At 45.6% G+C, this 14,151-nt stretch overlaps 1 protein-coding gene across 1 annotated transcript in view; it reads left to right on the top strand.

The window, feature by feature from the left end:
• CARKD (carbohydrate kinase domain containing) overlaps positions 1-7,661 on the top strand; it is a 46,099-nt gene extending 38,438 nt beyond the window's left edge. Inside the window, exons 9-10 of the mRNA XM_009701733.1 lie at positions 5,111-5,231; positions 7,171-7,661. Of these exons, the coding sequence (XP_009700035.1) occupies positions 5,111-5,231; positions 7,171-7,321 (272 nt within the window). The 3' untranslated portion in view covers positions 7,322-7,661. The remainder of the gene's footprint in view (positions 1-5,110; positions 5,232-7,170) is intronic.
• The last annotated feature ends 6,490 nt before the right edge of the window (positions 7,662-14,151 follow it).

The following is a 14,151-nucleotide window of genomic DNA, read 5'->3' as shown; positions in this document are numbered from 1 at the left end:
GTGCTGCTCAGTCCCTGGCTTACTCAGCTAAAGGGTCTCGTGGTGTCCAGCAAATTGTGCCTAGGTTTTTAACCGAGCAGCAACACCTTAATCTCCAGTCCTGCTTGTGCAGGGTAATCAAAGCAGGGAGGTCCTGGTTCCTCTCGTTGTGCCACTGCACTCTCCAGTGCCCATGCAGCCCAGCCTGCTGGCTCCCTGGCACTGCTCACCCGTCATCACGTCCGTCCCCTGGCTCCTGCACCTACCCAAGAAAAGTAATGGGAAATTTGGATAATTTTCTTCTAACTTAAATTGCCTGGTGTCTCACACTCAAGGACCTATCTAAGTTTTAAAAGTGTGATTAGGGAATATAGAAGTATAAGCACCCTTTATATAAAAGCCAACTTACATTTTCCACATCAGTTGAGTGATTTTTCCAGCCAGAGTCATTAGTCTTGGTTTCCCTGTTTGTGTGCTCTCTGGGACATGTTTCTGGGAGTCCACAATCTCCAGCTATGTGCTTTTGTGAACTCATTTGCAAAAGGAAAAAGATAAATTTCTTACCACTATGAGCATCTGCCAGGTCAGATGGTAATCTATTGGTAAAAGATTTTACTCAAGATCTGATAATGGCCTAAACCTGAGTCTTTAATTTGACAGAGCAAAATGGTCCTTGATAGCTATGTTATTTTGCATAGAAAATGTAAATCTTAACCCTTTTAATTAGACAAGAGTATTTGTTGTTCTTTGGGGTAGCTGATGTTAGATGATCCAATCCAGATGGATCGTATCAGAAGTCAGAATCGTCGTACCTTTCATACACAGATTCCTGAGCACATCAGGATAAGTGTAATACTCTTGCTCTGTAAGAGGAAGACAAGTGCAAAGAACTTGTTCATGATGTCTGAGATTCCAGAATTAAATTTTAGTCTCCAGGATGTCTTTTGGTCTGCAGTCTCAGTAAATGGGATGTTTTACGCAGGGTCTTTAGCCACCTTTATGATCATCACTATTACGTGTTTAGCCTTAACTAGCTATCCCATATTTCACATTCTGTGTTCTAAATGCAAACATAAAAAATTAATCCCTGCAGGTTTGGTTTTTTTTTCCACTAGTGTGTGAACATCATGAATCAAGAACACGCAGACATAAGTTACTTTTTAGACTATATGGGCCTTTGGTTTTCTAACTGTAATGTGTCTAGGAGCTAGTGTTGTAAGTAGGGCTGCCTGTGTACAGCCATATCAAAATTCATGCTTCCCAGTTAACTTGTAGTGCTCAATCTCAGCAAAACGACTTTCTTTTTCCTTCAAGGAGAGGACAGCTATTTTCAGTTACGTAACAGACTGGGTTTTTTTTAATGAAGCATACAGTCCACATAAAGGGGTCATTCTTCTGGGCTTTGATCTGCCAGCGCAGTTTGGGTTGGGAGTTCTTTCAGCTTGAAACTTGCTGGCAATAGTATAGTTAAGTGTGACACCATGGTCTGGATGCTTCCCCAAATGCTAATGTTTATCTTATCTTATCTTCTCTTCAAGGAGTGCTGAAAAGGGAGTGGCTGTAACTTATTTTATGACCTGAAATATATTAAACATAGAGCTACTAAATGACTTGGCCATAGATACCCAGGAAGTCTGGGGCAGAATTTTGAATTGTGTGGAGCCTAAAACTCTTGAATTTCTACTTTCCAATATTCTGTCTCTATGACAGCCTTCATTTTTTTGTTTCTATTGCACTCATATTTCAGTACCAATTGTTTCCAGGGACTTAGGTAAGCAAGAAATGTGGGTGACTATGTGAGGGACGTGCTGTATTTGCTCTGGCAGCAATGGCAATCTTTATTTGCTGTTTACTTGCTGAGGTTATGTTGAAACTATTGAACAGGGCTATGGTTGTTCTGACTCTAGCAGATCTCCTTGCCATACTTCATTCAATGATTTCTTCTAGCCTTTTCTTAACAATAATATGTGTATGCTCCATGGGTGCGTGCTAGGGAGATGTTTGTTTTTTTTCCAGAAAGTTACTTAGCATAAATCAGTTTTCATTAAAAGACTGTCTATTAATTATGCTGAGGTGGGGTTTTTTGATTCATCACCCTGTGAAATAATGACATCAGATTTGGTTGCCCAGACTGAAACCAAACAAGACACCCTGCCCCAATAGCCAGTTTGACCGGCACTGGTTGTGTGTTTCTCTCTCTTAGGGTCTGTCAGCTGAACTGTAGATGAACCTCTCCATTATGTTGATTGGGACTGGTGTCAGACTAATTGACCTTCAGTGGCCCCGGTCGCTGCCTTGCAGCACTGACACTGTGGTGATTTCAGTCTTTGCGATTTCCCTGTTGTCCAGTGTCCAGTCCTCTTGGTCTCCTCAGGTATTCCAAGAACCATGTTTTCCACGCGTTCTGACATACGTCTTCATCCCTGGTTGAACATGGTACAGCCTCACTGAGCAATGGACCAAAAAATACTTCATCCTTGTGTAAATGCATCATTCTGCATCTCTCCAGGGAACAGAACTGCCTGCCTTCTCGGCAGCATCGCTGACTATTCAGTCATGTCCATCTAATCGAGGTCTTGTAACGTTGCCACGGGCTGTCACTGCTCGGTGCAGCGTATAAGGATGTCACCCCTGTGGTCCTTAAAGAACTGCTTGAGCTGTCTTCACGGCGGGTCACAGACATTTAGTGGAGGATGTTGGACTTAGGGAGTGGGAAGACAGCAGTTTTATTTTTGCTGTTCTAGGAGAAGGCTGGGAAAGCATCAGGAACACTTTGTCCTTTCTGGATTTGGCAATATGCCAGTTTGTCTTGATGGTAGTGTGGGATTCCGTCTTCTATTTTAAAAGCTCTTAACAGTGCCTATACTTCAGAGGAGTTTTTCGTTTCTTTTCCCATTGCCTGTTGTGATGTTCATCATCCTTTTATTTTGAGATGTTCTTTGAGGAACTGAGCCTCTGCGCAAGAATTGCCCGAGCGTTACACCTTTTCCCCCTTATTCAAGTGAATTTTCTGTAGTTATGCTTCTTTGAAGGCATTGCGTGGATTTGTTTTCCAGCATCTCTGTGCAGAGTACAAAGGTCTGCTTTTGTTGTTGCCTGTGAGGTAGTCTGCACATATTTGAGACTTACTTTTTAAAAAAACACAAAAGACCACTTTTTTTTTTTTTGTAGCAGGGTTTTATAATTGGCCTAGTTTGAGGAGATCTCGCTTTCCTGTACAGCTCAAAACTGACTGGAAGGTTGTGGGGCTACAGAATAGTGGCAGATGGTGACACACAGCTAATAAGCAGGGGCTTGTGCTCAGCTGTCAGTCAGAAGGCCCCAAAGCTTTTGAACAGAGGATTTCCATCCTGCCTCCTGCCAGGAGTTCAAGCCCTCAAAGTGAAAATCCTGTGAGATACCATCTTCAAAGTAGCAGAATTAGAGGTAATTTCTCCAAAGCACTGTGTTTAAAAAAAAAAAAAAAAAAAAAAAAAAAGTAAACCCACGCCACCTAAAAGGGCATACCTTCTTCAAACAGCTAACCCAGAAGAGCATTACACTTGTGAAATTTGACATTAACTACTGCTCACTGAGAAACACATCCAGAATCTTAATTTGGGGGGGAGGGGAGAAGAGTGATTGGGAAAATTAACTGCTGGCAGCGCTGCAGCGGTGTCTGCTGTGTTCGGTGGTGACTAATGAATCTTTGCCCTCTCAGTGGCAGCAAAAATGCACAACTGCTTGGGCTCACGAGCCCAGTAATTACTGCTGGAACAATCGGTGGGAAATGGGAGTGAAGTACAATTCTTTGCTGGACTGAGTAACAAAAGGCAGAAATGAACTATGCTAATGAACTGGAAAGGGTTTACTTGCGTTAAGTAGTTTTTTACCTCTAGCTATTTAAGAAGATTTACCTGCAAGTCCCTCAGTTTTGTGCAGATTTTTCCTATTATTTTGTAAGAGAAAATTTACTTTTAAAAATACGGATAGTACTCCCTCTAAAACACCAGGGCTGCTCAGTTCATACACCTTGGAGAAACCCAGCCCAGGTGACTTGAGAAAATTGAGGTAAGAGCTGTTCTCCACACAGTGTGTTGCATTATACTTTGCTTGTGCACTTGGCATGCTCGGGGGCACACAAACGATTGTGTGCGTGGTTCTGAACCCGAGCAGCTCCACAGTAGCTGACTGGAGATGCTGAGGATCGCTGCTTGGCCACCGATGATTCTGCCAGCTCTTCCGTTCTCCTAGGAGGGGAAAATAAAATTTTTCCTGGGTTTTTTTTCCAGAGCCAAGCAGGAAGGAAAGCTAAGGGTAGACACATAGCCACAAGAGAGTTTGGAGAAGGGTAGCAGAATTGCTGCTGTTTTCTTTGTGTCCCTTGTGTATCCTTCGGGCTTCCTGCTTGGGCTTGTTGAGAGCGGAGAACAAAGGAGTTAAATTCAGTGAAACCATTTGCATGTTCTTCATAGTTAAAGCTCCACAAAGAGATCAGTTTGACCAAGGTCCTTTGTATGTTTAAAATAGAAGTGTAACATCTGGTATTCTGACAGAGCCTATCCACAGTGACACTGCTGACGGAAAGACACACGGATGCTGACGACGCTGTTGATTGGCAACGCCTAAGGAAAAGGCTGTTTTCAGTAAAATGCCTTTCTGATTGGCATGGCGGAAGATTTGAGATTTTAGTTCTATTTTGCTTTTGCTCTTTGTAAAACACCTTGGTTTACCTTTGACAGCTCTGAAGGTCAGAGACTGGAGACTTGTGTTTGTGCAATGGCTTTGTGGAGGGTCCTGGTCCGATCTGGGGGGATTGCTCATCGTGGCAGCATCAGTTCACGTGAATCACTAAACTCGTTAGTGACTAAATCTTCCGTGCAGGCTTGAGTGAAGTGGAGAAAGTGTATACATTGTGCGATGTTATTTGTAAAGGATTGAGAAGTAATTAGAAAAGTATTTTTTAAATGTTAATGCAGTATTTTAAATTTTTTTAAGAATAGTGTATTTCAGCATATGCTGCTGCCTGTGATTAATGTCTCACCTGTTAATGACTGTGTGCCTCAGAGGTTAACCCTCACAGCTACAGTGATACCCGTGTAAATAGAAGGAAGAATGCACGTGACACTGTTTCTGGTTTGTCTGTTCATAGTGCTTGTATGCAGTCACGAAGGAAGCAGCCGGAGATGTGGTGGACAGGGGGACCTCCTTTCTGGTTCTCTTGGAGTCTTAGCGCACTGGGCATTTCTTGCTGGAGCAGAAAAAACAAATGGGTATGAATATTAACTAATAACTTCTTAATTCTTGTGAGTCTGTGCTCTCCTGTGGCAACTGTTGTAGACCTGCTATAGAAATTTCCAAATGAAGTTGGAGTTGTTGGGACTAAGGCATCCATGTACTTCTAAAAAACGTAAGGGTGTTCTAGAGCAGTCTACAGAATAGTCACAATTTTAGTAAGACAAACTCTTCAGTAATCTAACATCTCCCAAGTTTGAGGCAGAAGAAAAGTGTGAACCTGGATTGATTCCCAAGGACATATATGTATGAGGTATGTGTTATCAAAACAATGGAATGTAGGCAGAAAATACGAAGAATAAATAAGTGGTAGTCACTGGCAGTAACATCTCTAAAATTTGAAAAATGTGTCATTTAACTTTGTTTTTGTAATTTGGTGAATCCTCTTGCATTGTAGCCAAATAATTGAGTGGGGCAGGTAAGCTGAAACTTGCAAATAAAACACAGTTTCAAAGAGGGTAACCATTTTAAGGCCAAGTGGCAGTCCGGGTTGGTCATGCATAAAGCAGCGGCGCAGCTGGCTGTTGGCGCTTCTGTTAAATTATGTCAATTCCTGTCTGACTACTTGGTCCATAGAGTCATATAGTCTTTCTGTGAAAGTAGCTGCTTTAAATAAAGTTGAAAGGAACCCTGGCACAAGCAGTTTGGGAGTAACAGTCCCTCTTCCCAAAAATTAATGAGCTGTCGAAGCTTGAGGAGCAGCGATCTTTTGTAGTCTTTTGGATGCTACGTGCGGATGCACGCAGTTCGATGTCTGTGGGAGTTAACTGGTCTGTGCTTGCGTTGCTGTGAGAGCACTGCACAGGGTCCCCCAGGAGGAACGAGGGACCAGTTGAGCCAGACTTTAAAAGTCTGAAATCTAACATGCCCAGAATGAAAAATGAAACCAAGATTGATTGTGATTCTGGAGTTGCAGCTGCCACTAAAGGAGGAATTTTGGTTTACTTCATTAAAAGGGTGACTTCATTTTTGCATGGTGTGCAACAGATCAGTATTAAATTGTTGGAGAGATTAGCAAACATAGCACGTGTTCTCCAGGCTCTCCTGACTCGGGCTCCTGTGGCTTTTCCAAACAGCTCGCTCAGAAACTCCTTTATTTTATAGATGAAGGAAAAGTGGGAGAGTATAATTGGCATCAGCAATAGACTGTCCCCCCTGCGGTGGTGGTAAGGTGACCCTTGTGAAACACCGGCTGTACCAGTCCTGTCTGGCTCATGGGTTTGGGGAGAAGAGGAGCTTTTTGGGTTCAGTGAATCAGGGCATCAGCTCGTAGACTGCACCACGGGCAGCCCTCGAGGACCAGGGCTGGGTACGCTCGCTCGGGCAGCTCCTGAGCACATAGGAGGCAGGAAGAGAGAGCGTGCCTTCATTTCTGTTGTTGTCTACAGCTGTCCCTGTACCACTTTTCAGCTGATGTAATGAAGGCCCTGGAGCAGTGCCTGTGGCCCTGTTGAAAATCATCTCTTGTCCGCGTCCCCACGTCCTTTCCCCACACCCTGCAATACAGAAGTGAAGGCAGTTACCCAGCGAGGGGGGGAGAGGCAGTTAAAAGGCTGCCAGGTGAGACTTGTGTCTTCCTCTGAAGGAAAGGATGAAGTTTCACATCGGTAAAACCAGACAGGGAGCACCTTCTGCCCCACTTTTTAAGTGTATTTTCCTTTGGCATCCTTCAGCCCTGCTGGTGTTTCACACTCAGTCACAGGCTGTGCCGTGGGGAGGGAAGTATTCGTTAAAAAAGAATTCAGCCAAAGGTGCTCTGCAGTGCAAGAGTCTGTGAAACGCAGGTGTTTGCTCAAGAGTCCTTCCCAACAGTGCTGACAAACACACATGGGTACAAAGATTACGTCCACCACCTTATGAATTACACAAGAGTGTTCAGATTTTGTTTATAACATGTTGTTTTTTTTTCCCTTTTAGTCAAAATCCCTTTCTAGTGGCTGCATTTGGAGCTTGCTCTCTTACGAGGCAGTCTAACCACCAAGCCTTTCAAAAATTCGGACGTTCAATGACTGCCTCTGACATGGTTTCAGAAGTTGGAACAGCTTTTAACAAACTTTTTGAAACCTGAAGCCAAAGCAGCAGAGAAGACAAGGAAGAACAATGACTGCAAGAGTAATTACATTTACAGTAGAATTTACATAAGTAATGCACCCTTTCAAGTGCTGTAGCAGCATTGGTATGCTAGGTAGATTTTTTTTTTATTTTTAAGAATAGAAAAATATGATTAATGTAGATATTTTTTAAGAGTTTGGAATACAGAAATGTTTTGGCTGAAATAAGCTGTAGTTGCAGATCTGTTATAATATAATAAAACTAAACTGAAAGTATTCCTCTGTTCTTTTTGATAGTTATTGAGCAATAACTAAAGTGTGAACAGCAAAAAAAAAAAATAAATGCACTTGATACTTAGATAAAATTCTTCCACCAGCTCAACTGAATTTCTTGGATTGCACCAAGGCTGTCATGTTTTCATTCTTAGACCCTCTGTCTAGAGCTAGCTGTTGCACTTCATTTTTTGCCACGCTAGTATATTAAGAAGCAAAAAGTAAGCCTCTTTGCAAGGGAATGCATGAGAGTTGCTGTAGATTTTGAATGTACTTAGTTGCCTTTTCCCATTCCCAGTCCCAGAGGCAGTGTTCGTTTTGACGAGACGCCCCTTCCTGCAATGTCTTGGGGTTTTGGTTTTTTTCTTTAAAAGGCTCCCCCATCGCAGCACAAGGATATACTGTAGGTATCTTAGCATTAAACAGTAATTACACTTGCCTGAAAAAAAGTTATTTTCTGTTCCTTTAGCTGGCCTTGACTCATCTAGAACTCGATATGGTGAACTTTGTGAAATTTTCATTTGAAGAGGTACTAGGCAGGGTAAGAAACTTAGTGATACGGAACTGAACTGGTCAAACTCTCAGTGATCGTGGCGGAGCGAGCGCTTGTAAAACTCAAATTGCCTGCCGCGTTAGAGCTCCGAGATGAGCATACAGCCGGCACGGTGGCTAGCTATTACCCAGCAGGGAACGTGAATGGAAGGAGCAGAAGGCACCCACCAGCTCGTACCTGTACCCTCGCGCTGTCACGCAGGCAGCCGGGCGCGGCAGGTCAAAGGCAGTTGTAGAAGACGGGTGGTCGGTGTTTGGGCTCCAGGTGCAGGACCAGGGTTTAGGGGCTTTTTGCTTGATCCTTACAGGACAGACAGGACTGCGACTGCTGGGGCCGTACCTCTCATCTGGCTTGTTGGCAGGGCAGACGAGGACTGGGTATAAAGGGGAAGCTGCATGGGATTTTGCACAGTATCATTTCTTAAATTTTTGGAAATTCAGTCAAAGCTTGCAGGGATTGAACCAATATGGGGAGAGGGCAAGTTCAGGCAAAGTACATTGCAGTGGATACTGCCCTTAAACCGCCAGTCCAGCTCCAAGTGCGTGTAAAGCGCAGGAACAAGCAGGTAACGTGTCTGATTAGTGCAGCAGATGTTACGTATTCCCTGCAGCAATTTTTTTTCCAGCGATCCAGCTCTGGCCTGGACTGTGGTGTCTCGCACACCCATCAGATCAGATCGCATCCTCGTACCTTGCAGTAGCTGCCTACAGAAAGCACCTGGAATCAGAAAGGCTGCTCCCAGCATTTTCCTTCAGCCCTTAGAGTTGGTGTTTCTGGATGCACTGTGACTACTACCTCACCCCGATGCATTTTTGTTTTTCTTTTTAAACCAGTTACCTATTTTGAAATAGGTTTTTAAATGTTTGCTCATTTTGGTCTATGAGGGTTCACAGACTTTAGATTAGAGCAATGTCTACTCATAAGAAATGGGGTTTTGGTGTTTAATTTAAGCAGTTTTGTAAACTGTCTACATCTTTGGGGAAACTAAGCTACTGTTGTTTTTCCCCCTAAAACTACTGGAGAAGCCCAACTCCTTTTAAATAGGAAGAAGTTAAAACTGATTTTAAAACAGCTACTAGATGTCCTTTAAAGTGAACATTTGTTTTGTATTTAGAACGTCAGTGGTATTACAACCTAAATGGCATTCATAGGCGAAGTCAATCAATTAACAGAGCTCAGCACAGATTTCAACCTGTCCTGTTGGTTTTAAATCTAGGCAGAAGTTGTAACTCTGTTATTCACTAATGTAAACAAATTATTGGTACAATTTTTAAACATTCTGGAAATGTAGCAGTTTATTCCAGTAGGAAATAAAAACAATAGCAAATTAATTGTGTGCTTTGTTTGGTGTGTTCCAGTTTCCCACAGAAGCCGAGCTGACTGTTCCCCACTTCACTACAGCAGCACCCCTCCCCAGCGCATTTAAAACCCCAACAGTGACAAAAAAGCATCTGCCAAGGTGCTGACGACGGCCCCCCAGCTTCCCTAGGAGTACCCAGAACGGGAGCAAACAGCTACGCGTTTACAATACAAAAGCAAGCCGTTAGCCTTCTGAACATATCACTTGGGTGAATTTTGTATTTTCAAATGAAATTCCTTGTAGCTGAACCCAGGTTCTTCTTTTATCTTTTCATCAGCTGAGGGCAAGAGAGGACGCCGGTAGGGACATGCAGGCCCCACATAACCTTGGGGTGCCGCGGGTGCGGCCACCTCCAGCCCCGGCACTCAGGAGGGGTTTTAACACAAACACAGCAAAAGAGAAAAGGTAACGGAACAGGCGGTAACTAAACACCGGTTTTGTCGTCCCCATTCTGATGGGGAGACCGGGGCGGGCTGCACTCCCAGGGAAATCTCGGTGTGCTCTGTGCAAAAGCAACCCGAAAAGGTACAAAGCCTTTCAGGTCACTGGAGACCATCACCTTACCATTACAGATTTCACACGGCCGAACCAGGGACGGTGCAGTAAGGAAATAATGTCGAGGCTAAAAGCGTCACCTCCTCCTACATCCGAGAGGAACACAATTGTTTAAATCAGTGGGCATAAAACTTTTCGCCTGCAAAGACAGGCCTGAGTTCGTGCCTCTGTCTTCACTACGTTTTACTTCTCGGTGCCAGCTCAGCGGCCGATCCCGTAGCCGTTGTGCTGCCCGGCGGTTTGGGTGCTTCCACCGCCTGTGCTGCGGGCACAGCTGCTGCCAGTCCTGTAGTTCTTCGCCTAGGAGTAGTGACGACAGTTTTGCTCAGATTGTATCGTTGTTGGCCAGTCTGGTCCAAAGATTTTATTTAGAAAGTGTTAGTATTTACAACTGTTGCCAAAGCAGCTGAAATAAAGTCTGATGATGAAGGATCAGCTTTTTTCCTCCGTCTGCTGCTCTGCCCGCCCTCCTTCCACAACTTCCCAGGTTGAAACGGCAGCTCGGTCCTGCAAGAAGAAGCGAGGGGTCAGTCCCAGCCCCCTGCAGCCCCCAGGTACCGTGCGGGGGTCGGGAGGTGGAGGCAGAGGTTTTTAACCAAGCTTCATACAGCAAAGCTCTAAGAGGTGGCAAGGCCATCTCCCAGGAACCCCGTTGTTACTAATGACGCTCAGAGTTGTAAAACCAACCCAGACAATTCTTCCCCATTAAGGAGGAAAAAACCCTCCCAACAGAAACATCCCCTGCTCAGCGTGGGGTGCTGCCGCTCACACCAGTAACTGCTGCTAAACTCTGGCAATCGCATCCCCTGTTTGAATGGGTTGTGTACATGGAAAACAGCTCTCATGGAGTACAGCGCCTAACAGATTTTATCATCTGCTGAATGATGATACTACAGGGTAGTAACCTGTTGCTGTAAATATCTGTAATGCAATACTGTTGTATTTTTTTTGAAAGATGATAATAATTCAGTCAAACTGCCCATTTCTGACTGACTGCAATTGTTGAAAATAAAAAGTTAATCTGAATATTGGAAGGTGACAATTGTATGAGCTGTGACTCATGAGAGGGGCTGGAATACAACATAGAGTTTTCTTTACATTAAAGTGAAAACTGGTGTTTGATGCGCAAATACCCAATTGCTAATTTGACTTAATAGCACCGATTAGCTTGCATTTCACGCACACTATAATGACATGAAAAAAAAGGGCGGATATTTTAATCAGTTTGTTGCAGGTTCTGTAACTTCAGACAAACAGAACATCGTCTGCATCGAGCAGTGTGAGGGAAGAAACCAGCGTACAGAAATCACGAATTTACAAGCTGAAGGAGAAGTTACCCTTTTTACGAAGCTGATTTTTAAGGGAATGAAGTTTCTAGCCTTCTCTCAGTTGCTACGCGCACCCTGGAGCGGCCAACCCCTCCCTGCCCAGCCCCAACCCAGGGCTTCCCAGTCTGCAGGGGATGGAGATGAAGCTCATCTGCTTCATCCGTTCTCCTGCTTTCCCTCCCGCGCGCGGACTCGGGAAGCTGCCGGCTGATGTCAGCCGCGCCTGCATTACTGCGGGCGCATCGGAGGGCTCGGAGAAGTCTCATGGAAATGAGAGGCGGCGTAGCAGAGAGAAATTCCAGTTACTTCCTCAGGCACCTGTTAGGCAAGCAGGACCCAGCGGCCAGGCACCGTGTTACCGCGGCATTTTTGGCAATAACTGACCCAGCCACGCAGACTCCTGCTGAGCCCGAGGGTGGCGAGAGCCCTGCTTTGGGTAGGGCCACGTCTCGTCGCATGTGTGCTCCGGGGAGCCCGTCTGAGGAACCGCAGAGCCGCACCGCTTGGAGTGCGGAACGCTGCTGGGATGCGCAAAGGCAAGACCTAGGCAACCTCACGGCACGCCTTCGGATACCTCCACAGCATCAGCAAAAAAGCAGGAGTTCGGCTTTGGACGCGTGCTGGGTGTGCTCCTACGTGCATGCGTGCTTCGTCTTCAGGAGCAAACTATTCCGGGACAAGCAGGAGACAGATCATGCCAAGCTTCAGGTTATTAAAAAAAAAATTTGAAATAAATGGAATGGGCCGAATCCTGGCTAAGGTCAATTTCTAGGAGGTTATTAGATGTCCATAAATCTCTTTAAAACCAAACCAAAGCAAATCTTCAAAAGGGTGGAGGCGGGGCTGCGGCCGTTTTGCCAAATAGATCAAAAAGGAATTGTCTTTTCCAAGACTCTGTCTCAGTGCAGTTGTTTGGATTTGCAAACTTCCTTGACAGCTAAGCAGAGCGAGGATTTAGCTGTGTACAAACAAGTTAAGGGAGCAGATGTTGCAGCTTCCCAGAGTCTTCCTTTGCTTTCACAGCTGTAGCTCACCACCCCTGCGCTCGGGCCCCCGCCCCAGTCTCTATCGGGACGCTCGCTTCCATCCGAGCTCACGAGGCAGCTGACCACACTTCATACCGGCGTTTACTAGGTCTGTTGACAAATGACAGCTCCCACCTTCAGCAATTAAAGAGGATGTATGCTGTCACTCCTAACGCCATGGTGCTTCATGTCCTCCCTTGGGTAAAACGATGCAAGGCTCAATTCCCGAGCGAGGGGAAAGTGAGCAGCGTGAACTGGAGGGAGGGAGAAAGGCGCTGGCGAGAAAGCGGAGGATTATTCTGCCCTAAGGAACACCACTGACCCAGCAAGGGCCGGGGCAGAGGGGAGAAGGGCAGTGAAACACGAGGAACTGGAAGCAGCAGCACCCGGTAAAGAAGTAATGCAGCACCTTGGAACCAGGAGGGGAGAGCGGGCCGGTGAAGGGATTTCCCTTGAGCAGGAGACACCGTTGGGGTATTGGAAAAGGAAAAGAACGGTGGCATTAGGTATAGGCTAAAAGTAGAAAGCAGGGTGGAGAGGAGTGGTACAGGAATCGGGGAAAGTATTTATGGCTCAGGAAGAGCCGGGAATGGAGCTGCTGAAGACAGAAGAGGATTTCTCACGAAGTTTCGCATTTTTGGTGGGGGAATGTGGGGAGGGTAAAGGAAGGCATTATTTCCTTAAGTCATCTCAGTTTGCTCTCCAGTTCCTCGGCAACCTTTTTAAAGATTGCACACATCACCCATACTTTTCTTCTGGATTGAACTTGGGCAACTTAGGGGTTTTCTGAGTAGCGCGGCATTTTCAGTGGCCAAACAACACACCCTTAGTAACTACAGAAGTAGCTACCGCTGGCATGGAGACACGAGGCGGAGGGGGAGCAGAAGAGAAGGCCAGCACTACAACCAGGCAAGGCTGAACTTCAACCTCCTGCTACTGCAGTCGTACAGGGAGCAGGGCACAACGCCGAGAGCTGCTGAAGGGGCACGAAGGGCAAAAACAAACGCTGTCTTAAAAAAAGACTGATGCTCTCAAAGAGGTTCACTGTCTTCTACCTTTATGTGGATCCCAAAGGCAGCAAGGTCTCCACGCAGACTGTCGCAAGCCTCCAGGAGGGGTTTTCTCTCCTGCATTAACTGCTGCCTCTTCTCCTTCTGTTGTTGTTTCGGCCCGTTGGCTCCCGCAGCACCCTCCGCGGGCATGGCTTCTGCTGCCTCCGGCAGAGCGAGCGCGTAATGACGGACCCTTGCGCGGAACCTCACAAGCTCCTCAATGACGTGAGAGAGCACGGCCGAGTTGTCTCCTCCCAGAGCCACCTGGAAATCAAACAGCTTGCTTTACAAACATCTGAGAACAATTTTTTAAAAAAACAAAAAAACAAAAAAAACACCCCAACCCCAAGTCAGTAGTGTACACTGAGGCCTTATCACCTCTCTTGGTTGTGCATCTTCCACATATTGGTACAATTAAAGCGTCACAGTCTCACGAATGCTGGACAAAAAGTTACAGTGGAATCGTACTTGGAAGCAGTTCAGCGTATTCCTACAGAGGAAAGCGTCTGCCTTCGAGCAGAGGGCTCTCACATCAACACAACGTGCTGCCTAACCCAGCTGTGGAACTCATCGCCACAGGAAACCTCCGAGATGCCAGAAGCGTGCATGAATTAAAAAGGGATTAGACAAATTAATGGTAGAAAGGCCTGGCAACATCCCTCCCACACAGCAAGGGAAGCCCAGCCGCCAGCTCAGGCGGC

The sequence above is a fragment of the Cariama cristata genome, unplaced genomic scaffold (assembly GCF_000690535.1).
Source record: "Cariama cristata isolate BGI_N322 unplaced genomic scaffold, ASM69053v1 scaffold8990, whole genome shotgun sequence".
Lineage (NCBI taxonomy): Eukaryota > Metazoa > Chordata > Aves > Cariamiformes > Cariamidae > Cariama > Cariama cristata.
This window is presented reverse-complemented; position numbering and strand designations above follow the sequence as displayed.